The 25,295-nt window shown below is 37.2% G+C and overlaps 2 protein-coding genes across 2 annotated transcripts; one reads left to right on the top strand and one right to left on the bottom strand.

The window, feature by feature from the left end:
• The first annotated feature begins 16,379 nt into the window (after window positions 1-16,379).
• Window positions 16,380-20,064, top strand: LOC107829646 (vacuolar protein sorting-associated protein 29). The gene is made up of 3 exons (XM_016657100.2): window positions 16,380-16,718; window positions 18,590-18,727; window positions 19,471-20,064. Exons 1-3 carry the CDS (start codon window positions 16,587-16,589, stop codon window positions 19,768-19,770), a joined length of 570 nt encoding a protein of 189 aa, XP_016512586.1. The 5' UTR covers window positions 16,380-16,586; the 3' UTR covers window positions 19,771-20,064.
• Window positions 20,065-21,760: 1,696 nt separating this feature from the next.
• LOC107829645 (uncharacterized) lies at window positions 21,761-24,015 on the bottom strand. Its single transcript, XM_016657099.2, has 5 exons — window positions 23,772-24,015; window positions 23,614-23,663; window positions 23,337-23,460; window positions 23,159-23,257; window positions 21,761-22,566 (listed from the first exon to the last, which is right to left on the bottom strand). Exons 1-5 carry the CDS (start codon window positions 23,941-23,943, stop codon window positions 21,950-21,952), a joined length of 1,062 nt encoding a protein of 353 aa, XP_016512585.1. The 5' UTR covers window positions 23,944-24,015; the 3' UTR covers window positions 21,761-21,949.
• Window positions 24,016-25,295: the final 1,280 nt, after the last annotated feature.

The following is a 25,295-nucleotide window of genomic DNA, read 5'->3' as shown; positions in this document are numbered from 1 at the left end:
ATTCAACCCTTATATTCCTTCCGATTCAGCACTCTGATTTTGGCTTTTTGATCAAAATATTCCCAATATTGGCTATCAGATTTTTAGAGTTACAACATGGGAACTTTCACAGTAACTAATTTGCCAAAGGACTTGGATGAATTCTCATGTATCCCTATCATCACATATCATCCAAGCAAAGCATGTCCTATTGCTCAAAACTGGTAGAAGTCAGCCAACATTTGCCTTCATTTTATTACCAACTTATCTAATTGTCTTTTCGTGACCTTAACTGGATCAACAATAGTGGTTCTTGTTCCTTCGGTTGAGAAGATACTTTTATTTCTAAGGGATCCTAGACTCGCCATTGCAAACCAACAAACCGACCACCTTTAACCAAATTTTATTTCAAAACAATAAGCATGTTAGAATGAACACTCTTTTTTTCTTTCTTTTATTTTCTTTTTTTTTCTTTTGTCACTCTTTTTTTTCATTTTTGTTTCAAAATCATTCGATCGAACCTGATATGGGTTGCCTACGTATCATGTGGGAACATGAATCAGATCTTGCGTAGTTCGGAAAGATCATAAATAAAGTAAATAAACTAACTATTTTTTTGGATTTGAATTTCTTTTTTTCGAAAGAAAGGCTTATAAAGAAGAAAGAAAATATTTTTGGATTTTGATTTTGATTTTTTTTTTTGAGAATTTTTGAAAAGAAAGACTTCTAAAGAAGAAAGAATTTTTTTTTTGAATTTCGACATTTGTTTTTTGGAATTTCAAAAGATAAACTTCTAAAGAAGAAAGGAAATATTTTTGAAATTTTGGACTTTTATTTTGACCTTATGTAAGAAAATATTTTTGAATATTGAATTTTTTTTTAAATTTTCGAAAGAAGAATGAAAATATGTTTGGATTTTTAGAAGAAAGTAAAACAAAATATTTTTGTATTTTTAAAAATTGGGATCTGAAAGTAAGACTTTCTAAAGAAGAAAGTAAAGGAAAATATTTTTGGATATTTTAAAAATTGTGGGCCGGAACCGATGAGATTTGACTACGTATCTCACATTCGATGAGAATCAGACCTGCGTAGTTCGGCAGCTTTGACGTAACAGGAAAATATGACTTATTTTGATTATTTTTTTCAAAATTTCGGTAGAGTTTCGGAATTTTCAAATACCTACCTCTCACTCTTGTTTTTTTTATTTTCGTTTTCATTTGATTTTTCTTCCCTAATCTTGAAGCCAGTCAACATGCAAGCTGAAACAAATAAATGCACAAATAACACGTAAGATGCATCAGGATGGTTTTTTATTTCGGGTACACCTGTCCTAGACAGACCCAACCCTTGTGTTGAGTCCCCAATCTCAAATGCATGTGATGCAAATAAACGTTACTACTAGGGCTCCGGCATGAGGCTATGTTATTCTAGGTTTAAATCCTGGGGGGAGTGTTTTAGACCTGGCTTACCCAAGCAGAGAGCTCGAGCCAAGGTGGGGGTAATGTACCGAGAGCACGAAAGTCTACCCGGCCTAGTTGCTGATCCAGCCTCGTTCTATTTGGTACGACCTCTAACATAAAAGTGGGTCACATGTACGTGTGCACCATATTTTTAGAAGACTTAGAAGGGAGGCGTAAGATGACAGTTTTAATACAGTTCAAATAATATCAAAGCGGTAAATGAGCGACAATTAGGACATTAGGCCCACAAATACAGCAATATCAATAAACAATAATGCCAAGTACAGATTACATTATAAGCTCGAATTCTGAACCCTGAACAAGAGATTCTGGGTTCGATCCCCAGCAGAGTCGCCAGAGGTGTCACACCTCCTTTTTTCCGATAGGAATAGGGGGTTTTTCCAATTAAAGTAATATTATTCGAAATGCGATTATTTATTTAATTTCAAAGTCGTCACTTGGAATAATTTATGGTGTCCCAAGTCACCGGTTTATTTTAAATCCCAAATCAAGAAAATTTGACTCTGTTTTAAAATTTGCGAAACCAGAAGACCGGGTAAAGAATTCTGTTAACTCGGGAGAAGGTGTTAGGCATTCTCGGATTTTATAATTTTAGCACGGTTACTTTAATCATACATGGCTTAACTAATTTATTTAATTACTTATTTTTAGGACCTATGTGCATTTTACTTTTTACCGCTTTTAATTATAGCGTTATGGATTTATCTTTGAAAACGGATCACATGTGTGTAAATCCGCTTTATTCAGCGCGCTAAAAATCATGTCACGCGAATGTGTACACAATTAGTTATGCTTTATTAATTTAAGATTATTTTGTCAAAGTCGCGCGAACGCGTACTTTGATTTATTTTGAAAAATCATAATTATGTCACGCGAACGTGTACACAATCACGATAGTCGATTAAAATCACGCCTAAAGCAAACTACGAATATTCATGAATTATTTTTCCTACTTTGAGATTATTGCAAGGCCAGTAGTTAAAGAATGAATTCGTGGAGAAGGGTGTAATTGATCGCTAAAGGTATTGGCAAAATATGTTATACCAATGTTGATATTCATCACTCAATGGATTATTAGTATTCTTCATTTATTGAACTGACATCTAGCTTCAACAAGGCCCATCACATCAACATAAGCCAAACTTCACTTTCCATAATAGCCAAACTATTAGTAACAATTACTGTGAAGCAAGACACTAAAATCATACTAATTTTTATTCCTAATCATCTTGAACTATCAAAAGGCATTTTTACCAAAGCTAATTTGTTACAGCATCTAAAAATTGACTAAAGAACCGATTTTCCAACATAAATTTCCGAACATGATAGGAAAGAATCACTGTATCTAAGCTGGAATTTAATTGAACCTATCGAGATAAACCAATTCACATTAAGAACAAAATTTTAACATAATATTTACTCTTAACAACTGAACATAGAAAATCTGACCAATCTTTAATAACTCAACACAATAAACTCAATAAAATTAAAAATGTATAAACAAATCAAAATTATGTGCAAGGCATTCTAACAGAGATGCAAGGAATTAAGCTAAAACATTCACCAAAGCATAATAAGTATATGAAATAATTTGAAAGTGAGAAAGAGACCTTTTGTTTTGTATTATTGAAGATAAATCAGTGAAGAGTTCAACGAAGCCAAATGTGCTTGAGAAATAGGAGAACAACTAAGACCGTCGACCGAATCTCTAACAAAACCCACTCGCCGGAGGCCGAAAAACTCAAAGCCGGGTCAGAAAACTCATTAAACTCAGTTGATTTACCCAACTGAAATGGAGCTTCGGTTTTTAGTAAAAATGGAGGTAAGGCGACTGTTTTGGTGACTTCTTTGGATCTATTTTGAGTTAGACTTGGGGTTGTTTTAGGATTATTTTGGAGCTACTGTTGAGCTGATTTTGTCAAGAAAAAAAAAAACTAGATTTGGGATGAGTTTAATCGATAGGAAGAGAAAAGATGAAATTCGGTGTTGGAAATTTTTGAGAGAGGGTAATGATGGGCTTGGATGGTATTTGGATGATTTTTCCTTCTGCTTTTTCGTCTATTTTTGTTGGTTTCTTTTTCGATCTCCTCCTCTCTGTCCTTCCCCCCACTGTTCTGTTCCTTCTTCTTTTGCTTTTCCATTTTTTCCTTTCCCTTTCAAGTGAGGTCGGTCATGGTTAGAGAATGAGGGGGTTGGGCTGCTGGGAATTGGGAAATTGAGAGGAGCTGATCTTTTATGTGTGTGTATGGGGGCCCCTCTAGAAATTAGGTCTTAGGGATTAATTGGTGGTCAAGAAAAAAGAGTGTGTATGGGCATGTGAGTTTTGAGGGAGAGCATGTGAGTTTGTTATAAAAGATAAGGAAGAATCTTGCCATATGAAAATGACTCATTGATTCTTGCTTTAATATATATATATATATATATATATATATATATATATATATATATATTAAAGCAAGAAAGTTAGTCATTTCGCGACATACTTGTATATGATAACGTTAAGGACATCGCGTCCTTAACTCCGTTATTGTTCTGTAAAAATTGAGGACATAATGTTAAGGATTTGGTATCCTTAACATGACTGTTGTTCTAAAAAATATTAAGGACAAAGTGTCGTGTATTTTGCAGCTTGTATTAATAAAGTTAAGGACACGATGTCCTTAACTTCATGACTGTTGTTCTAAATATTAAGGATATAGTGTCCTGTATTTGCAAATTGTATTAATAAAGTTAAGGACACGATGTCCTTAACTTCATGACTGTTGTTCTAAATATTAAGGACACTATATCCTTAATATTTTTACTGCACACATCAAAGTGAAGGACAACTTGTCCTTAACCTTTATAATGCACACATCAAAGTTAAGGACACCATGTCCTTAACTTTTACAATGCACACATCCAAGTTAAGGACAGTTTTGTCCTTAACTTTTACAATGCACACATCAAAGTTAAGGACACCATGTCCTTAACTTTTTCACTGCACACATCAAAGTTAAGGACACCATGTCCTTAATTTTTACAATGCACACATCAAAGTTAAGGACACCATGTCCTTAATTTTTACAATGCACACATCAAATGCACACATCCAAGTTAAGGACACCATGTCCTTAACATTTTGACTGCACACATCAAAGTTAAGGACATAGTGTCCTGTTTTTGCAACTTGTACTGATAAAGTTTAGGACATGATGTCCTTAACTTCATGACTACTGTGTAAAAATTAAGGACATAGTGTCCTGTTTTTGCAACTTGTACTAATAAAGTTTAGGACATGATGTCCTTAACTTCATGACTACTGTGTAAATATTAAAGACATAGTGTCATGTATTTGCAACTTGTATTGATAAAGTTTAGGACATGATATCCTTAACTTCATGACTGTTGTTCTAAATATTAAGGACATAGTGTCCTGTGTTTTGCAACTTGTATTGATAAAGTTTAGGACATCTTGTCCTTAACTTCACGATTGTTGTATAAATATGTCCTGAATTTTCCATTTTTTTGACTTGCAGGATGGATACAATATCTTGATCATCAAACAAAGCTTGTTCTAGTACCTGAGGCAATTCGATTTGAAGATTTCATTAACCAGGTCTTTGAAGTTATTGAATTGGATAGAGACAAGTTTGAAGCAATCATATGGTTTGATATCAATCTGGGAAGAAGCAAGGGAATGCTTGTATCCAAAGATTTAGATCTTCACACATGTATAGAGTTACTAAAAAGTCATTCACTCTTCAAGGGCTGTCGTTTCATTGTTGATATTTCAGAAAGAGTTTTTGATTCTACAAGTACCTTTGAACATGTCAATACAGAAACTCAACAAGACAATCAAGACAAATGCCAACAGATAATGGAAATAGATGTGGTTGAAGCTCAATCAATAACTGAAGAGGTGCTTCAAACATTTGATTATATTCAAGTGGAAGGATAAAACATTATAGATATTGACAACGAACAAGCTTTGGGTATTCAAGTCTTAGAGAGTGCACCGGTAATAGAAGAAGTTGCTGAAAAAATCATTACTCAACTAACTAGACGAAGCTCAAATTCAAAACAAAAAGAATCCCCAACTACGATATTAAGAGAAAATGCTTCGTTGGATGAAATAAAAGTGGGATCAATATTTGACAAAAAGAAGAGTATAATTAACTGTTTTTCCAATATAGCAATTAAAGGACATTTTGAATTCAAGGTTGTTAGATCAAGCTCAACAAGATATTCGTTGAAATGCAATGATGATAGGTGTGGGTGGTGTGTGCGTACTTTCAGAATTAAAGATTCAACACTATTCAAGATAGTAAAGATTGAGAAAAATCATGACTACTCAGTTAACACTATGAAAGTTGATCAAAGGCATGCAACTTCAAAGTTGATTAGTGGTTACATTATCGACAATCTTCGAGACCCAAGGTTTGAAGTTACACCAACCTTTGTCATGGCAGAATTGCAAAAATTGCATAGACTAGACATTGGTTATCACAAGGTGTGGCGTGCTATTCAATGTGCTTCAGCTTTAATAAGAGGAATTCTTGAAGATAGACGACATACTGTAATTATTGTCTTCATATTTGTATATGATGAAAAGTAAAAATCCGGGAACATACACTAACATAAAGATAGACGACAACAACAGGTAAACAATCAAAAAGAGTGTATTAGTCTGTTTTATAAACTTTAGGACATTGTGTCCTTAACTTGGATGTGTGAAATAAAAATGTTAAGGACATGATGTCCTTAACTTTGATGTATGTAATTAAAAAGCTAAGGACACGGTGTCCTTAACTTTGATGTGTGCAGTAAAAATGTTAAGGACATGGTGTCCTTAACTTTGATGTGTGCACTGAAAAGGTTAAGGACATGGTGTCCTTAACTTTGATGCGTGCATTGTAAAAGTTAAGGACAAGCTGTCCTTAATTTGGATGTGTGCATTGTAAAAGTTAAGGACATGGTGTCCTTAACTTTGATGTGTGCATTGTAAAGGTTAAAGACAAGTTGTCCTTAACTTTGATGTATGCAGTGAAAATGTTAAGGACATGGTGTCCTTAACTTGGATGTGTGTAGTGAAAACTTAAGGACATGGTGTCCTTAACTTTGATGTGTGCATTGTAAAAGTTAAGGACATGTTGTCCTGAACTTAGAGTTACAAGTTAAAAAGTTAAGGATATGTAGGCCTGAACTTAGAGTTGCAAGTTAAAAAGTTAAGGACATGTAGTCCTAAACTTCAAGTTACAAGCTCACAAATTAAGGACACTTGGTCTTTAACTTAGAGTTACAAGCACAGAAATTAAGGACAGGTAGTCCTGAACTTAGAGTTCCAATTTTAAAAAATAAGGACATGTAGTCCTGAACTTAGAGTTACAAGTTAAAAAGTTAAGGACATGTAGTGTTGAACTTAGAGTTAGAAGTTAAAAAGTTAAGTACGGGTAGTCCTAAACTGAGAGTTACAAGCTCAAAAATTAAGGACATGGTGTTCTTAACTTAGAATTACAAGCACAGAAATTAAGGATATTACCTTGATGTCATTTTGAATCCTTTTTTTTTTATAAAGTTATTTTTTGATGTATTCTAGTACATTCTACCTCCATATCCTTTTTGAACTTCTCCGATAATCTCTGAATCAAAAACCATAAAAATAAAAAATTCTCTTAAGCAAAAATAAGCAAATAAAAAACTAATGATATTCAAAGACAGAAAACCTACGTTAACAATTTTCTTAAGCAAGACTTCATCAAATTGTGTTGAAGGCATTGAACTTTGATCTTGAGACAATGGCACATGCACACTAGTGGGCTGCGCATCTACTTCAGAAGAAAGAAATGGTACCATCTCAAGCAACTGATACAACTATTATATAAGAAAAAAAAACTTAAGTATTCAGAAATAAAACACATAAACAAAAAATTAGCTAGTAATCCTGTTAACTTACTTTTTCATTATGGAAGTACTTTTTACATAGGGTGTCATAATGTGGAGATTTCATATCTAAATAACATAGCATTCGAGGGAACCCACATTCTCTGAAGTTCACAGATTGTTTTTCCTGAAAAATTGGGAATACTTTCATAATCCAAACATAGAAGGCGAAAGGGAATCCAAGTATAGTATAACTGTCATTCTCTTTATCTTTATCTTTCTCATTCTCATTCTCATTGTCTGAAGTATTTTGTTTTGGCTTCAAGCAGCTCTTCAATGATTTTAGTAACTTTACATAACAAAGAGAGCCCTAATTGAAAGAAGAGCAGAGTTCATCGTCATCTACGATTTTCATTACCCGCTCAGACACATTCCGATTCTTGCGCTTCCCCATCAACACAGATTCAACAAAATAAATTATTGCCAACTTCACCGCATCATCATGGCTGCCTACAAATGATGCAGTTGTACCATATGGGTGACTAGTAATAAAATGCCACAAATCGCCTAACTCGATTCTATCCTTTCCAGGGAAGTAGACTTTCGAAAGCCTATTCTCTCTTTCACGTAAAACTTTGAAGTCCACTGAAGAAGAACATTTCAACCCAGTAATTATCTGGAACGCTTCACGTGTAAACTTCACTTCATGATCAAAAACCTTGAATGCCATTAAATGTTTTAAACTCGAGATAATGTGGCCTGTAGGCTTAATAGTCGAGTGAGTGCTTGCTCGAACTCGGAATAACAGTAGCCCGTAGGCTTAATAGTCGAGTGAATGTTTCGAACTCGAGATAATGTAGCCCATAGGCGTAATGGTCGAGTGAGTGCTTGCTCGAACTCGGAATTACAGTAGCCCGTAGGCTTAATAGTCGAGTGAATGTTTCGAACTCGAGATAATGTAGCTCGTAGGCGTAATGGTCGAGTGAGTGCTTGCTCAAACTCGGAATAACAGTAGCCCGTAGGCTTAATAGTCGAGTGAATGTTTCGAACTCGAGATAATGTGGCCCGTAGGCTTAATAGTCGAGTGAGTGCTTGCTCGAACTCGGAATAACAGTAGCCCATAGGCTTAATAGTCAAGTGAATGTTTCGAACTCGAGATAATGTGGCCCGTAGGCTTAATAGTCGAGTGAATGTTTCGAACTCGAGGTAATGTGCCTCGTAGGCGCAATGGTCGAGTGAGTGTTTCGAACTCGAGATAAAGGTAGCCCGTAGGCTTAATAGTCGAATGATTGTTCCAAACTTGAAATATCGTAGCCCGTAGGCGTAATGGTCGAGTGAGTGCTTGCTCGAACTCGGAATGAAAGTAGCCCGTGGGCTTAATAGTTGAGTGAATCTTAATTCTGGTTGCACAATAAATCTCAAGTCATTGCACATGTGTTTATGTTTGGGCCAATCTATATGAGCATGGTTCATTTTGACCATTTGGCTCTTACAATTTTTCCTGTTGGAACCCTATTGTTGTGAGATGACTTTCTTGCATCTGAACTCGATGTATTTGAGGGCCCTGATGCCCCCCTGGTATTTGAGATCGGTTGGAAAGAGGCCTCGGATATTGTTAAAAGTGCAGCACGATCGATGGTTGCCTCATTAAAAACCTTGTCGAAAAACCAATTTGGGAGAAAATCGGTCTAAGGGAAAAAGAGTGCAACGCGTGCTTTTAAGCGAAAGATCTACTTCAGCTCTTGTTCGGACTTCTGTATGGGTCAGTTAGATGAATATGGAAAGGTCGTACCTTAGCAGTAGTACCGTTTTAGATGTGATACATTCCAACTGCTTGATAGCTGTTTGCTGTTTATGATGCCAAGCATGTATGATCCTTTTCCAACGTTCTCGAGCACTTGGTATGGTCCTTCCCAATTTGGTCCTAATTTTCCTTCATTTGGATTCCGAGTATTGATGGTGACTTTTCTTAATACTAGGTCCTCGGGCTTGAAATGGCGAAGTTTAGTTCTCCGATTATAATACCTTTCGATTCGTTGCTTTTGGGCGGCCAATCGGATGAGGGCAGCTTCTCATCCTTCGTCCGATAATTCAAGGCTGGTGTTCATAGCCTCGTTATTTGATTCTTCCGTCATGAATCGAAATCTGGGACTAGGTTCACTGACTTTGATTGGTATCAATGCTTCGGAACCATATACTAAGGAGAATGGGGTCGCCCCCGTACTGGATTTTGACGTTGTTCGGTATGCCCAAAGGACTTCGGGGAGGATTTCTCTTTATTTTCCCTTCGCGTCGTTCAATCTCTTCTTCAGGTTTTGAAGAATAGTCTTGTTCGTTGATTCGACCTGACCGTTCCCACTGGGGTGGTATGGCGTTGATAATATCCTTCTTATTTTGTGATTTTCGAAGAATTTTGTGATTTTGCTGCCAACGAATTGCTTCCCATTGCCGCATACTATTTCGGCGGGTATCCCAAATCGGCATATGATATGATACCAAATAAAGTCTATAACTTCTTTCTCTCTTATTTTCTCAAACGCCTGTGCTTCAACCCATTTAGAAAAATAGTCAGTCATAAATAAAATAAATTTGGCTTTACCTGGGGTCGATGTCAGAGGGCCGACGATGTCCATTCCCAATTTCATGAATGGCCGTGGGGATAGGACCGAGTGAAGTTGCTCTCCGGGTTGATGGATTATTGGCGCAAATCTTTGATATTTATCACATTTACGAACAAATTCTTTTGCATCTTTGCCCATATCGATCCAATAATACCCCGCTCTGATCACTTTTTGAACTAATGTGTCGGCACCGGAGTGATTGCCACAAGTGCCCTCGTGTACTTCCCGGAGGATATAATGGGTATCTCTCGGACCCACGCATATCGCCATCGGTCCATCGAATGTTCTTCGATATAGTGTTCCGTCCGCAGCCAACGTAAATCGAGCAGCTTTAGTCCGTAGGGACCTGGAATCTTTAGGGTCTGAAGGGAGCTTTTCATTTTTTAAGTATTCAATATACTTGTTTCTCTAATCCCAGGTTAAGCTAGTAGAATTTATTTAGGCATGCCCATCTTCGATTACCGATCTTGAAAGTTGAACGATAGTCCCCGAGCTCAAATCCTCTACCTCGACCGACGATCCCAAATTTGCAAGAGCATCGGCCTCATTATTCCGTTCTCGTGGAACATGCCGTAGGGTCCATTGTTTGAAATGGTGTAAAGTGATAAGCAGTTTGTCCAAATACCTTTGCATCCTACCTTCTCGGACTTCGAAGGTTTTGTTTACTTGACTCACCACCAGCAAAGAGTCACAATGCGCCTCAATGACTTCTGCTCCCAAGTTTCTAGCTAGTTCGAGACCTGCAATCATGGTTTTATACTTGGCCTTGTTGTTGGTTAACCTGATAGTTTTAATAGATAGCCTAATAATATTACCCGTGGGGGGTTTCAAAACTATGCCTAACCCGGACCCCTTTATATTCGAAGCACCGTCCGTAAAAAGGATCCATACCCCGGACGTAATACCTGATTTCAAAAGGAGTTCCTTTTCGACTTCGGGTATGAGGGTTGGTGTGAAGTCGGCCACACAGTCTGCTAAAATTTGAGACTTGATGGCCTTACGGGGTTGATATTCGATATCGTACCCACTGAGTTCGATGGCCCATTTGGCCAATCGGCCTAATAGTTCGGGCCTATGTAAAATATTACGGAGTGGACATGTGGTTAATACGCTTATGGGGTGACATTGAAAGTACGGTCTTAACTTTCTAGATGCGCTTACCAGCGCAAGTGCCAATTTTTCTAAGTGCGGATACCTAGTTTCCGCTTCTCCTAAGGTCTGACTTACGTAATAAACGGGAAATTGTGTACCTTGCTCTTCTTGAACTAGGACACTGCTTACGGCGACTTCCGATACCGCCAAGTACAAGTATAGTTTTTCGTCGGTTTTTGGAGTGTGAAGCAGTGGTGGGCTCGATAGATATCATTTCAATTCCTGTAACTCTTGTTGGCATTCCGGTGTCCAGGCGAAGTCGTTCTTCTTTTTGAGTAGGGAGAAAAATTTGTGACTTCGATCTGATGATCTTGAAATGAATCGGCCTAAGGCTGCAATTCTTCCCGTTAACCTTTGTACAACTTTCATGCTGTCCACGATGGTGATGTCTTCGATGGCCTTGATTTTGTCGGGGTTGATCTCAATTCCCCGATTTGACACCATGAAGCCGAGGAACTTGCCTGAACCGACCCCGAAAGCACATTTTTCGAGGTTGAGCTTCATGTTGTATTTCCTCAGAATCTCGAACGTTTCCTGCAAATGGGCTAAATGGTCCTCTGCGCGCAGGGACTTAACTAGCATGTCATCAATATAGACTTCCATGGATTTACCTATTTGTTCTTCGAACATTCTGTTTACTAGGCGTTGATAAGTAGCTCCTGCATTTTTTAGCCCGAAGGGCATTACGTTATAACAATATGTTCCATATCGGGTCACAAATGAAGTCTTTTCCCGGTCGTCTGGGTTCATATGAATTTGATTATACCCGGAATAGGCGTCGAGAAAGGTGAGGATCTCATGGTCGGCCGTGGCATCGATCATACGATCGATGTTGGGCAGTGGAAAGGAATCTTTGGGGCATGCTTGGTTCAAGTCCTTATAGTCCACACACATTCTAAGTTTGTTCCCTTTTTTAGGTACTACAACCACATTGGCTAACCATTCGGGGTATTTTACCTCCCGAATGGACCCTATCTTGAGAAGTTTGGTTACCTCGTCCTTTATGAATGCGTGCTTCTCCTCGGACTGGGGCCTTCTTTTTTGCTTCACCGGTCAGAACCTAGGGTTCAAGCTTAGTTGGTGCGCCGTTATGTCCGGTGGGATCCCTGTTATATCTAGATGGGACAAGGCAAAACAGTTGATGTTATTGATAAGAAATTGAATGAGTTTCTTCCTGAGTTCGGGGCTCAAACCCGTTCCCAGGTATACCTTTCGTTCGGGCCAGTGTTCGATCAGTATGATTTGCTCCAGTTCCTCAATTGTTGATTTGGTGGCATCGAAATCATCGAGGGTTACGAAGGATCGAGGGATCCATAGATCATCATCATCTTCTCCAATGTTCTGCTTACCTGGCTGGGTCGAAGCCGGTGTCTGTGATTGCTATTTGGCGCTCTACTCTCCGATTGTGTCTCCTTCTGAACCTGATCCTTTTATCGGCGAAGACGAGGATATTGATTTTGCTTCTTCGACGGAGAACATTTCCTTTGCGGTCGGTTGTTCTCCGTACACTATTTTGGCACCTCCCGGTGTTGGGAATTTGAGGACCTGGTGTAGGGTCGAAGGTACGGCTCTCATGCTGTGGATCCACAGCCTTCCGAAAAGGGCGTTATATCTCATATCACATTCGATCACGTGAAACTTTGTTTCCTGGATGGTTTCGGCCTCGTTTATCGGTAGGGTAATCTCGCCTTTGGTGGTTTCAAATGCCATATTGAATCCGTTTAGAACCAAAGTTGCGGGTACAACCTGATCTTGCAGGCCGAGCTGTTCTACGACCCTCGATCTGATGATATTAGCCGAGCTACCTGGATCAATTAACACATGCTTAATCTTAGTTTTATTCATGAGTACGGATATTACCAGTGCATCGTTATGGGGTTGGATGATTCCCTCTGTATCTTCATCACTGAAGGACAAAGTCTCTATAGGTGTATAATCTTGAGTTCGAGATCGCTTTTCCCTCACAATCGATATTTTAGTGAGTTTAAGCATCGGTCCCTGAGGGGCATCGACGCCGCCGATGATCATGTGAATGGTGTGATGCGGTTCTTCTGGCTCGTTTTGCTTGCCGAATTCCTTGTTCCTAAAATGGTTCTTCGCCCTATCACTCAGAAATTCCCGAAGGTGTCCTTTGTTAAATAAGAGGGCTACTTCCTCTCTTAGTTGCCTGCAATCTTTCGTTCTGTGGCCATAGGTGCCATGATATTTGCACATTTGATTGGGATTCCTTTGGGCAGGATCGATCTGCATGGGTCGAGGCCATATGGTGTCTTTGATGCGTCTGATGGCCGATACGATGGCGGATGTATCAATGTTGAAGTTATACTCCGACAATCGAGGGACTTCTATAGGATCGGCATATTTATCAAAGCCGCTCTTGCTCATAAGTCCTCGAGAATTTTGCCCCCGATCAGTCCTTCGGTTGTTCCGAACCGTATCACGTGCTAAACCGTTATTCATACGATCTGTGTCATACGGTTGGTATCGGTCTCTGTTCAACCTTTGTTCTCTGTTGATTTCCCTCTGATTTTTAGTGGTTGTGTGGTTCTGACGTATGGGCCCATACGGAGCTCACAATTGATTATCTTCGACCCTGATTTTGTTTCAGACGACGTGATGCTGTCGAACTTAGCCCGTTCAGTCCTTGGGTGAAAGCTTGTACGACCCAATCGTCTGTGACCGGTGGCGAGTCCATACGTTCCATTTGAAATCGGGATACCAATTCCCTCAGCATTTCGTTACCCCTTTGTTTTACTTTGAAGAGGTCTGATTTCCTTGTTGCAATCTTTATGGCACCAACATGTGCTTTTACGAACGAATCTGCTAACATGGCAAAAGAATCAATGGAATTTGGTGGTAAGTTGTAATACCAGATCATTGTTCCCTTTGCGAGGGTTTCTCCGAACTTTTTCAACAACACGAATTTGATCTCATCATCCTCTAAATCGTTGCCTTTGATGGCACATGTGTAGGAGGTGATGTGTTCGTTAGGATCGGTCGTACCGTTATATTTGAGAATTTCGGGCATACGAAATTTTTTGGGGATTGGTTTTGGGGCCGCGCTCGAGGGAAAAGGCTTTTGTATGAATTTTTTCGAATCGAGCCCTTTTATCATTGGCGGAGCCCCCAGGATTTGATCGATCCTAGCGTTATACGTTTCCACTTTTTTGTCGTTGGATTCGACTCATTTTGTGAGTTCCTCGAGCAATTTAGCAATTTCAGGAGTGGTCCCCAATTCCTGCTCGTTTGATTTTACTACGGCGGGCTCCGTTCTGGGGGTGACTTCTCGAAGAAGCGGATTGGAGTTCGGCCCGCTTTGCATATGAGTTCGGCTCTGCAACTGAGCTATCGCTGCTTGTTGGGCTTGTAATATTTCGAAAATCATATGCAAGCTGACCCCGATTTCCCCCGTGCTGTAGGTGTCTCGGGCTATGGGTCGAGCGCCGCCCTGAACGCTTATTTCCGGTTCAGAACGTGATTTGCTTCTAGAGCTATTTGTGAATTGATATCCAATGGTACTTCGGCTCGAATTTCGGGTTCTTCGATTCGAGCCTTGTTGCCGTCGTCAGGTAGCCTTCCGGCCTCGGGCGCCAAGTTATTGGTTTCATCTTGAAGGCCAGCTTCGAGGTCGATAGGTAGAGCCATTGCTGATTTGAAGTTGTAAGCTGGAGCGTACTGTAGATTTATATCAAACAATCACTGTTACCCTTAGCCCCACGGTGGGCGCCAAACTGTTTACCCGAAAAATCAGATAACGTTAAATTTAGATATGGTTCTAATGGTATATAAATTCCTTTGATACAAAATGACAATACAAGTATTTTTGCTATAAAATGGGAATGATGGACGGGAAGACTGAAATGAGTTAGAAAAGCAAGCACAATAAAATCTTAATGTATTTTGGAGGACCTCCGTCTATTGCAGTCTATCCCCCTTTTTATAGTAGAGGGTCACTTCTTTATCTATAATAACATAATAAAATAATACATATAGTGGAGGACCCATGATGGTTTGTCTCTTCCTTGATTCTTGCCAAGATTCTCTCCCTCGGTGCGGTTGTAACGGCTCTTGTCTGCGAGCTTGGCACTGGCTCGAGCTCGGTGTTAGATCGAACCCTCAATCTTGGTTCGAGCTCGATTCTGCCTTGGGGCATCGATATTCGGGGCCTGTGCTGATCGGTGTTGCCCCGTAGTCCGATTTGGACACGGGCTCGATAATGATATCGAGTTTTGCCGTCGATTGGTCTTATAGCTCGAAGCTCGACGCCCCTACTTCGGAATTCGTCCAAGCTTGTCATGTGAATACCCTTCGATTGAAACGTCATTGTCTCGACTGGTCTTTATGACTGAGAATCGATTTTGACCGTACACAAAACTTTTCAAATTGCAGTTGAATAGAACCTTAAATTGTTACTTATTATTAGATTTTAAATTGTTAGATTAGTTAAGGATTAGATATTAGTATTAGCCTAATTAACTTTTGCTTTCTGAAAAATACAATAAAATAAAAATGCACATTTTATGGAATTATTCTCTTTATATTAAGAAAAAATATATTATACAGATTAACATCGGAACCAAATAAAAATGCAATGCATATTTTTCTGGTCAAATGCAGTGCATATTAACTTGTAAAAGATCATAACAAAGTATACAAAATCACAGCTAATCATTTCTTTATGCAGTGAAAATAGACAGCGAACTTGGCAACCTTAATTTAAAATTTGTGTTCTACTATTAAAAGCATGTTAAAAGCTTGCAATTAAATGATTAGTATTATAACTTTTTATAGTTTAATTCTTATTTTTCTTTTTACATTAAAAAGATTTGAGAGTATCTAACATGTGACGTAAATAAGGATGCAAAGTTACCATGTAAAAATCATGAAGAATGGGATGTAAAAGTTTAATCAAGTGGGGCGGATTGGGTCAAGACCCATTAATTAGCTCATCTTGACCCAAATGAACTTTAGATAGAGTTGTGAAATGACTCATTTATTAGTTCAGTCCATTTATACCTATTCAAATTCAGCTCAAACAGCCCATTTGTCACCCCTATTCATGAGGTTTGAACTATTCAAATTCAAATCTCCATTAAATGTTAATAAATGGGGCCTAAATAGTTGGTCTAAAATTGTGAGGGGTCTATCGTTGATCAAGTCATCTATGGGGGGGGGGGGGGGTTGGTTAATGCAAATTTCCCTAAAATAATTCCAAGGAAAAGAAAAAGAAAAAAAAACTTCTCGAGGTCAAGTAAAAGGGCAAAGTTGAGAACAAATTGAAAATACCAAAAAGGTAACAAAACGGCGTCGGATCCTCCATGGTTTCAGCGATCAAACCGGTGCTGGAGTGTCAACGACAAAGCAGAGAGGGTTTAATGGGCAAAACCGATTAGATTAATAATTCTTCAAATTCCTTGATTTTGGTTGAAGTGGTATCTCAGATTGTCGATCGTATATTGAAATTTTGAGTAGGTGATTGATTTGGAGGAGGATGGTGCTGGTATTAGCATTGGGCGATCTTCACATCCCGCATAGGGCTGCTGATCTTCCCGCTAAGTTTAAGTCTATGCTTGTTCCTGGAAAGATCCAACATATCATCTGTACTGGTAACCTCTGCATTAAAGTGAGTCTTTCTCTACCCTTTAATTCATCCAAATTAATTAGTATTAGTTGGCCGATTAAACTAAGAAAATGCTGTTGCTATAAATTAATGTTGTTGCATGTATGTTTTTTTTTTGCTATACCTAATGGGCTATTTTATAAAACTAAAGGCAACAGCTGTTTAATGTTAGCTATTCTTTTCCAATATTGTTGCAAGCATCGGAATTGTTTTAAAGGATAAGTTTGTCTATTAATGAAATCTTTTACTTCATCAAAAAGAAAAAGTTGTTTGATTTCTTTTCCTGCGAAGAATTCAGATTGAGTAATAGATAGACTACTAAATAAGAGAAAATTTGGAAACTATGGAAGGGAATGTTGGATAGGTTATTATAGCTAGACATGGATGTGTCTTGAGCAGCTCCTGGCAGAAAGCCTAGAAGACTGGTGTGAATGGCTTTGGATAATCAAGCGAGCAGAGTATAACAAATAATTTTATTCACGTCTCACCTACGGCAATGAGTTTAGATTTCTTTTCCACAGGGAATGAAATAATTTGTTGCAGTAACTATCAAAAATTTTAAAGAGTTCATTTGGGCAAACTTCCCCCACTTATATGCTACAAACTAGTAGTATAACATAAGTAGAAAGATCCCATGTTTTATCACCGATTGATGTTTATTATTTGGTTATTCACTTTTATAAGTTACCTATTGATGAATCCTAGGGCTTGTATATAAAATCTTTTGTTTCAAGCATTTGTTTGAGTGAGGAGTAATTGGTAGTTAGTTGTTTAAACTCACTTTTTCAATGTCATGATTGGATATAAATGTGGCCGGATTTTTTTAATTGAATAACCTTTTGAATCATTATTCTTTTAGATTGTGCTTGCTTTGACTTGCATTTTTTCTCCATAATAAATTCTATTCCAATAGTGTGGCATTAGACATTCCGTGGCTATAATTCCTGGTTGCTGCAGACTTATCACTTTTAACCTCAGCATTATTTTGTTCTCTCCCAAATCCTATAATTTTCTTTCAGTTAGACTGTTTAAAATAAAACAAAGAAATTTTCTGCAAATCATTTTTCTGAAAGCTTTGGTTTTTGCCTATTACTCTACGTAACCTCAACTTTCAAGCTTAAACTTATTAGTTGCTTATGCATGAGGGCAATTATCTTGATATGGTTTGTGCTTTTGGCAAAGATATTCCACTATTAGAGCTGTAGTTGAATAAGAGAGGTAACTTATATCTGTCCCATTGCTGTCAAAGGATTTGATGGAAAGCGCAGAAGTGCCAAGCGCAAAGAACAACCTAAGCCGTGAGCTTTATTGTTTAAGCATGCTTGAAAGGACGCCTTTCAAAACACTGTTCTATGTTGTGCGCTTGTGGAGAAGAATTGGAGATGCTAAGTGTCCGTTCTGTGTTATGAGACCAATTTATCATTGTTTCTTGTAATCTGAAATAAAAATCTGCAAGTCAAGATAATGCTAATTTTGGAGTAATTAGTCATTTGGCATATATCTTTTCAGTTAACCAAGAATGAAGACCTTGCTCCTTGGTTTATTTAGGAATTTTTTTTGATGAAAAGGTTTATCTATTTATTTAGGAAACTCAAGTGCATTTACTCCATAAGTACTGTTTTATCTGCGGGCTACTTCCACAAGTGTGCTCTAATTACACATTTTGCATCTAAGTTGTATTAAACATCTTCTGGGAATAACCATTCCAACAATTTGTGTGATTTATTTTGCCTTAACAAATTTGTTTTGTTTATTACTCCCAAATACTTATTACATTCAGTGTGGATGTTCCTGTTCTAGATCGTTTGGCATCCAAGTCAAATATAGGTTCTTTATGAAAATTATTAAATACCTTATCCAATTTACATCTGCAGGAGGTTCATGATTACTTAAAGACTCTTTGTCCTGACTTGCATATTGCTAGAGGCGAGTATGATGAGGAGACACGTTACCCCGAGACCAAGACGCTAACAATTGGTCAATTTAAGCTTGGACTATGCCATGGCCACCAGGTCTGATTCACCATTCTTTCTTGTCACTTGCTGTCCTGCTTTAAGCTGATGAGGCAAAACATTTGGGTTATTCAGGTGGTCGGAATTCTTGTCAGGGATAAACCTAACACCTAAGTACTCTTTACTTAGTGGTATGGTATGTAGCAGATACATATGTATTAACATGCACCCTGCCCTCTCTGCGATTTTTCTGCTTTTCCACGGTTTCAGGTTCTTATGTATGCCTTGATTTATATATAAGTGCTTCCGCCAAATTTATCTATTCATCTTGTTAAGAAACTTTTGCTAGTGTGTCATTGTAAGAAAGTTAATTTACTTGCAATAACATTCTTGCTTAGCATAACATTGAAGTTTGGTTGCATTTGTGAGACTCAAAGGCATTTATCTTGTACTGCCAAAAAAGTCCTGCCGTATTTATCGTGGGTTCTTTCCTCAAGATGTAATACAATGTCTCTCCAATATTCCCACAACTAACTTAAAAGAATATTATGGCTAAATTTGTACTCTATCTTGGTCTCTGGCTCATTATTTTTTCACTTTTTGACCCACTATCTCCTTTTTTGGTCTCTTCTAAACTTTTTGCTTACATTTTTTTTAGAAATAGTTTTCCGCTTTTGAAAATTTAGCACTCTAAACTGAACTATTTATATGCGAATTATTTGAGAAATATTGCTTAGTCCTCAAGCCTGCCGCCTTTTCTATTCGTAATGGTATGTTCCACTTTTTTTTTTTTGGTCGTCCAGGTTATTCCATGGGGTGACTTGGACTCATTAGCCATGCTTCAAAGGCAATTGGATGTTGACATACTTGTGACTGGCCACACCCATCAGTTCACAGCATACAAACATGAAGCAGGGGTTGTTATAAATCCGGGATCTGCTACTGGTGCCTACAGTAGCATCACATATGATGTCAACCCTAGCTTTGTTTTAATGGACATTGATGCCCTGCGTGTTGTGGTCTATGTTTATGAACTCATCGATGGAGAAGTCAAAGTTGACAAGATTGATTTCAAGAAGACAACAACACAGAATGCTAACTGAATAGCAGAATAGTAATTCAGCTGATTTTGGTGGAATCTTAAGAGTTGATAAGACATTATATTCCTTTGTTTGCTTGCTTCCAAGGCATTTTCGGCTGCCTTTGTTCTTTATTTTCCTGTTGCTTCTGATTATTCAGGTTTATGTCCAGTTACTCGAGTCAGTGTGCATTGAGAATTCAGTTGGTTAAATTGGTAAGTCTTCTGGGGGAAAAGGGGTTGGAAAAAGTCCACTGTTTATTATGCTACTAAATTCCTTTTTTTTTTTTTAATATATATGTTCGTAAGTTGATAGACTGATTGTGGCTTTTGCTACGATAGTAAAGTAGAAACATTAAGACTATGCATAAATGTTTCTGTTAAATATCTTCTTTTGTAAGCGTGAATAGATCTGTCTATCTCGAAATTAAACTTTTCTTACTGAAAGGTTCTCTACTCCCAGAGTCTGGACTCGAGTGTTAAAGGTGAAGGGATCTATTACCATCTGACCACTTCTCTATAGTGGTTACCTTGAAATTAGTTGCTGCAACATTGTGCCTGACCAGCTCGTTTTTCGGACAAACCCGGTAGAACATTGAAGGGGCTCCGTTGAGGGTTGGATACTGATGTAAACTAAGAGTCCACCAAACTGATAGAGAACTCTATCAGTTCCCACAGAACACACACAGAGCAGTATGTAGATGACACAGCAGTATTTTACGTGAAAAACTCTCAGTTCACGAGATTAAAAACTACGACCTACACTCGTAGGATTTTAACTTCACTAACCGGGCAACTTTAGATTACAACCTATTGTAACCTAGGAATTAACCTCTTAATCCTTAATCAGCTTGCAATAACTCTATTGCAAGCTTCTTTGTAATAACTCTATTACAAAGCTCATCACTTTGACCAACTCTAGTCAAACACAAACACACGGTTTATGATTTTCAGAAGATATCCTACAAGATGCTTCTAACTAAGCTGAGTAGGAATTACAAGTGAATAACATTAACAAAGAGACAACAATACTAAGGACACACGATAAACTCAGTGTTGGGATCTGGTCCTTTGTTCTGTTGCTACTTTGTTCTTCAAGCCTTTGAGTCAATGAAGGCAGCGACACACTTGAGAGAGACTTAATGATTTAGGGTTTGCAAGTGTGTGTTTTCCCTTGCCTCATGTTGGTAATATATAAGTGAGGTCATTGGGGTGGTGTAAGCAAGTATCTGGTACATAGCATGCTCCATAAAGTGATTGTTGCACTGTTGTGTGTGCAGTGCAACAACTTTAACACCCGTAAAGAGTTTGACTTGTACTGTGATCGGAGGAACTGATAGCTATTTGTTCCCTCTGCCGTTTCTTTGACTGATATTATTGGAACTTGTGCCAGACATGTGACTTGTTGTTCCGAGCACTTTGAGATTGTGTAACAAGTTCCCTATCTGATTCTTATATGAAGTTTGTTAAATTATCAAAATAAAAAACGCATAACTTATCAGATACATTCCACTTCAAACCCCAATAAAATTTTATTGGCACTCGGCTGTAGTGTCTCATAAGGTGAATTTAATAATCATCTGCCACATGTGCGTCTTAGAATTCAATTCACTGGACTGAACATTCTATGTGTAACCTCTTCACACCCCAATTAAGGACTAATGTGATCATTGATGCATGACCTGTTGATTAATCTTAACTAAGTTATAATCTAATTATCAATGGACACGGATCAATTGTATATATGCATTGAGCTAGAAATGTCTAGGAGATGGGATGCCATTGCCAATATGAATCTTGATTTGGATATCAGAAAATCGTGCGTTTATTATGCTGTCTGTGAATTTTATTAACGAGATCCTTTAATAGCACGAGTTATGTACTGCTGCATTGGGAATAACTGTTTTCATGACTTGGGAATTTGTTTACATGAATTCAGAATACATTGGTAGCATTCCAACGAAACCAAGGCACTGAGTACATCTAGTTAAAAAATAGAAATAATCAGTGAAATATGAGATAAATTGGTAACTCAGAGCTACCTTTTATTGTTAACCCCAGAATAAAAATAAGCTAATATAAATGCAAGTCATACTACACAAGAAATGGTCTCTCAACTATACCATAACCATGAAAATCTAAAAGGAGAGGGGAAGAAATGAAATAACTAAACGACCCTAGTGTAGCAATCTCAGAACTTCCTATTAGGCAGTGAACCTATATACCATAATGTGCTTATAAGTTTCCCCTGGATTCACAATCTGGGAAGGAAAATTGGGATGATTAACAGAATCTGGGAAGCCTTGTGTCTCCAAACAAAGTGCAGCATACTTTGAGTAAACAAATCCACCTTTTCCCTTAGCATTTTCCAACATATTACTTGTGTAAAACTGGACACCAGGTTTATTTGTCCACAGTTCCATCTTTCTACCTGATTTGCTTTCTTGAACAATTGCCACCCTTTGCAAATGCTTTCCCTCAGTATTATCCAACACATAGTTGATATCATATCCACCTGGTATATCACTGAACTTGCTCCCTATTGTCCTTGGCTTGAGGAAATCATAGGCTGTTCCTTCAACCGGAGTAATTTGTCCGGTGGGGATAAGCTTATCATTAACAGGAGTTATCTTTGATCCGAAAAGCTGAATAGTGTGGGAGAAAATGTTGCCGCTGGTGTGTCCACCGAGATTCCAGTAAGTATGTGATGCTAAATTGACTGGTGTTGCTTTGTTTAGAGGCTTTGCTTGCATTTTTATGGCTAACTTGTTTGTCCCAATGAACATGTATGTTACCTTGACAGAAAGGTCACCAGGAAATCCTGTTTCACAACATCTGATTATCAATATTTGTCTTGGAAAATTTGTGCTTTTAGTCACAAATTTTGAATTTGGTCCTTATGATTTAGCATTCACATAATTGAACTTGTGCACATGTGATCCCCAAACTAGAGAATCTATTTAATTGTTAAACTATTTAATTACCGGTGAAATTTGCACTATTTTGAAGGCGATATATAGGTTGTTTGGCCAAGCTTCTCCATGGCAAAAAACACTTTTTTCCCAAAAAAAAAAAAAAGTATTTTTTTTCAAAGTTGAAGCGTTTGGCCAAGCTTTTAAAAGTAAAAAAAAAAATATTTTTGAGTAAAACCAGAAACAATTTCGGAAATGCAGAGAAAAAACAGTTTCTCCCTAAAATCACTTTTTTGAAAATCACTTTTAAGCAAAAAAATATTTAAAAACACTTATTAGCAGCTTGACCAATCAAAAATAATTTTCCAATTAATTAGCCAGTCTTAAATAATAGTCTAGATATACCATATTTCTCATATAAAGGGAACAAATATGCACAATTTGATTACTTGAAGGTTAATATGTTAGCCTAATATCACAAAGGGGATAATTTATGCATACCTTGTTCACCATCAAAGCTGTTGTAGGTAAGAGTAAGATGACTATCTTCTTGATAATCTTCCACTGTCCATATCACATCACTGAATCCTTTGCTACCCCCTGATTTAAAACGAATATGTTAATGTTAATTAAAATGGAGAACTTTTACAACAAAAAAGGATTAATAATAAATATATACCATGGAGTGTGTTTCCATGATCATTAGCTGGTAATTTATATTCGACTCCATTTAACTCGAATTTTGCTCCTCCAATTCTGTTAGCCACGCGCCCAATAAGGCCACCAAAGTATGTGGTGTCGTTCTACAGTACATTAAATAATAACCTTAATCAAGAATCAAACATACAAAAATTCAAGATCTTTTACAAAAACATATGAATTTGTCCTCAGAAAAAACATTATGAAAAATGACTAATATAATTTTATGTAAGACAAAGGGGATCACAGAAACTAACCTTGTAGTCTTCGATGGAGTTGTACCCAAGAACAACATCATCCAAGTTTCCTTAAAACAAGGATTAAAAGTTAAGAGTTTTAGAAACAACAAGATATGAAACTGAAAGTGCATATAAATGTAGTAAGAAATAAACAGAGAAGAGGGAGAGAAGTATACCATTTTTATCAGGGAGTATGACAGAAAGAACGGTTGCACCATAGTTTGTGATCTTAACAGAAAAATCACCCTTTTTCAACTCGTACACTTTTATTTCTTCCTCTGCTGTACATGGATTTCCAAGAATAAGAATGATAAGAGCAAAACAATAGAGAAGAGAGGTTTTGGCCATTGTTGATGGGGACAGAGAGATGAATCAAAGATGAGTTTGCGTTGGCTGGTCTATAAATAGTCGTAGGTGAAGTTGTTAAATGACAAAATGGTTAGAAATTTAATACTAAAAGATTTGGGAAATTCATGTTGATAAGGAAAGATATTTGAATAGTGTGGATAAGGACAAATATCCAAACAAAGAGACAGTAGTAAAGACGTATTAGGATTTTAGAGCAAGTATGATAGCCAGATTCTCGAGATTCTCCATTATTTTATGTAGTACTAGTATTTGTTACTAGCTAAAAATAAAAATGCCAAAAGATATGTAGAAGAATCTTTTTCTAAATGCAACTAAGTTCCTTTTTCTGAAGTGAGTATAAAATCCTCACATCTTAAAGCCACAGTTATCATATTACTAAACAGGAATAATAGTAATTTTGGTCTCTCAATCTTTGATAAATTTTAATTTTGGTACTTGTAAAATATGATAAAGTATACTTAACCTTCAAATTTATTAAAATATATGTTTTTCAGCATTTATATTTGAAATATATTATATTTAGATTATTTTTATAACTATATTATCCTCAAATATGGAGTAACAATACACATTTAATATAACACAGGGGTAGTCTGATGATGTAAGGGATCAAAAGCAAAAGGATCAAAAGTGCACATTTAATTAATTAAAGGTTAAATGTGCTTTGCCAGATATCTAAAGGATCAAATTCAAAATTTGTCGATATCTAAGGACTAAAAGTGCAAATTTCCCCACTAATTAAATACTATAGTGTGTACATGTGAAGAAAATATTAAACATATATCTTTTCTTGAGGGAGCAGGGGTTCATGCAAGTCCTTATAGGGAAAAAGATATACTTCGAAATAATTCAAATTATGCACTCTCTAATTTTTCTAAGAAGTGATAAAAGTTCTAGTGATGATCTACTACACACAATGCTAATATGCTATAAATATTCTTTTCATTTAGTTTAGGCTCAGTCCATAACGGTTTTGCTATTTCTTTTTAAATATCGGAGATTTGAAATGAACATTGACAGAAAGATAATATTATATCATTTTTCAGGCCATAAATGGAGTTTGCAGTTTGTTCAGATGTCAGGAATGGAAAGAGTAAATAAAATATAAATTCATCTTTTTTTTCTTTTTTTCTAGTAGGTGTTGAATTTATTGAAAGGAGACCATTCTTGTCGATTAATTCCAAGCACGAGATCTGACTTCTTTTACACTATGCAATTTAATTTTTCCTCTTTTTAAATATTTTCCAAAATGTGGGAGAGAAGTCAATAGGAGAAAGGATAAGTGATAAGTGAAGGGTATTGCAAATGGGTATATTATACTTGTAATATTC

The sequence above is a fragment of the Nicotiana tabacum genome, chromosome 4 (assembly GCF_000715075.1).
Source record: "Nicotiana tabacum cultivar K326 chromosome 4, ASM71507v2, whole genome shotgun sequence".
NCBI classification, from domain to species: Eukaryota; Viridiplantae; Streptophyta; class Magnoliopsida; order Solanales; family Solanaceae; genus Nicotiana; species Nicotiana tabacum.
Note: the sequence above shows the minus strand (reverse complement) of the source record. Positions and strands in the feature narration are given on the sequence as shown.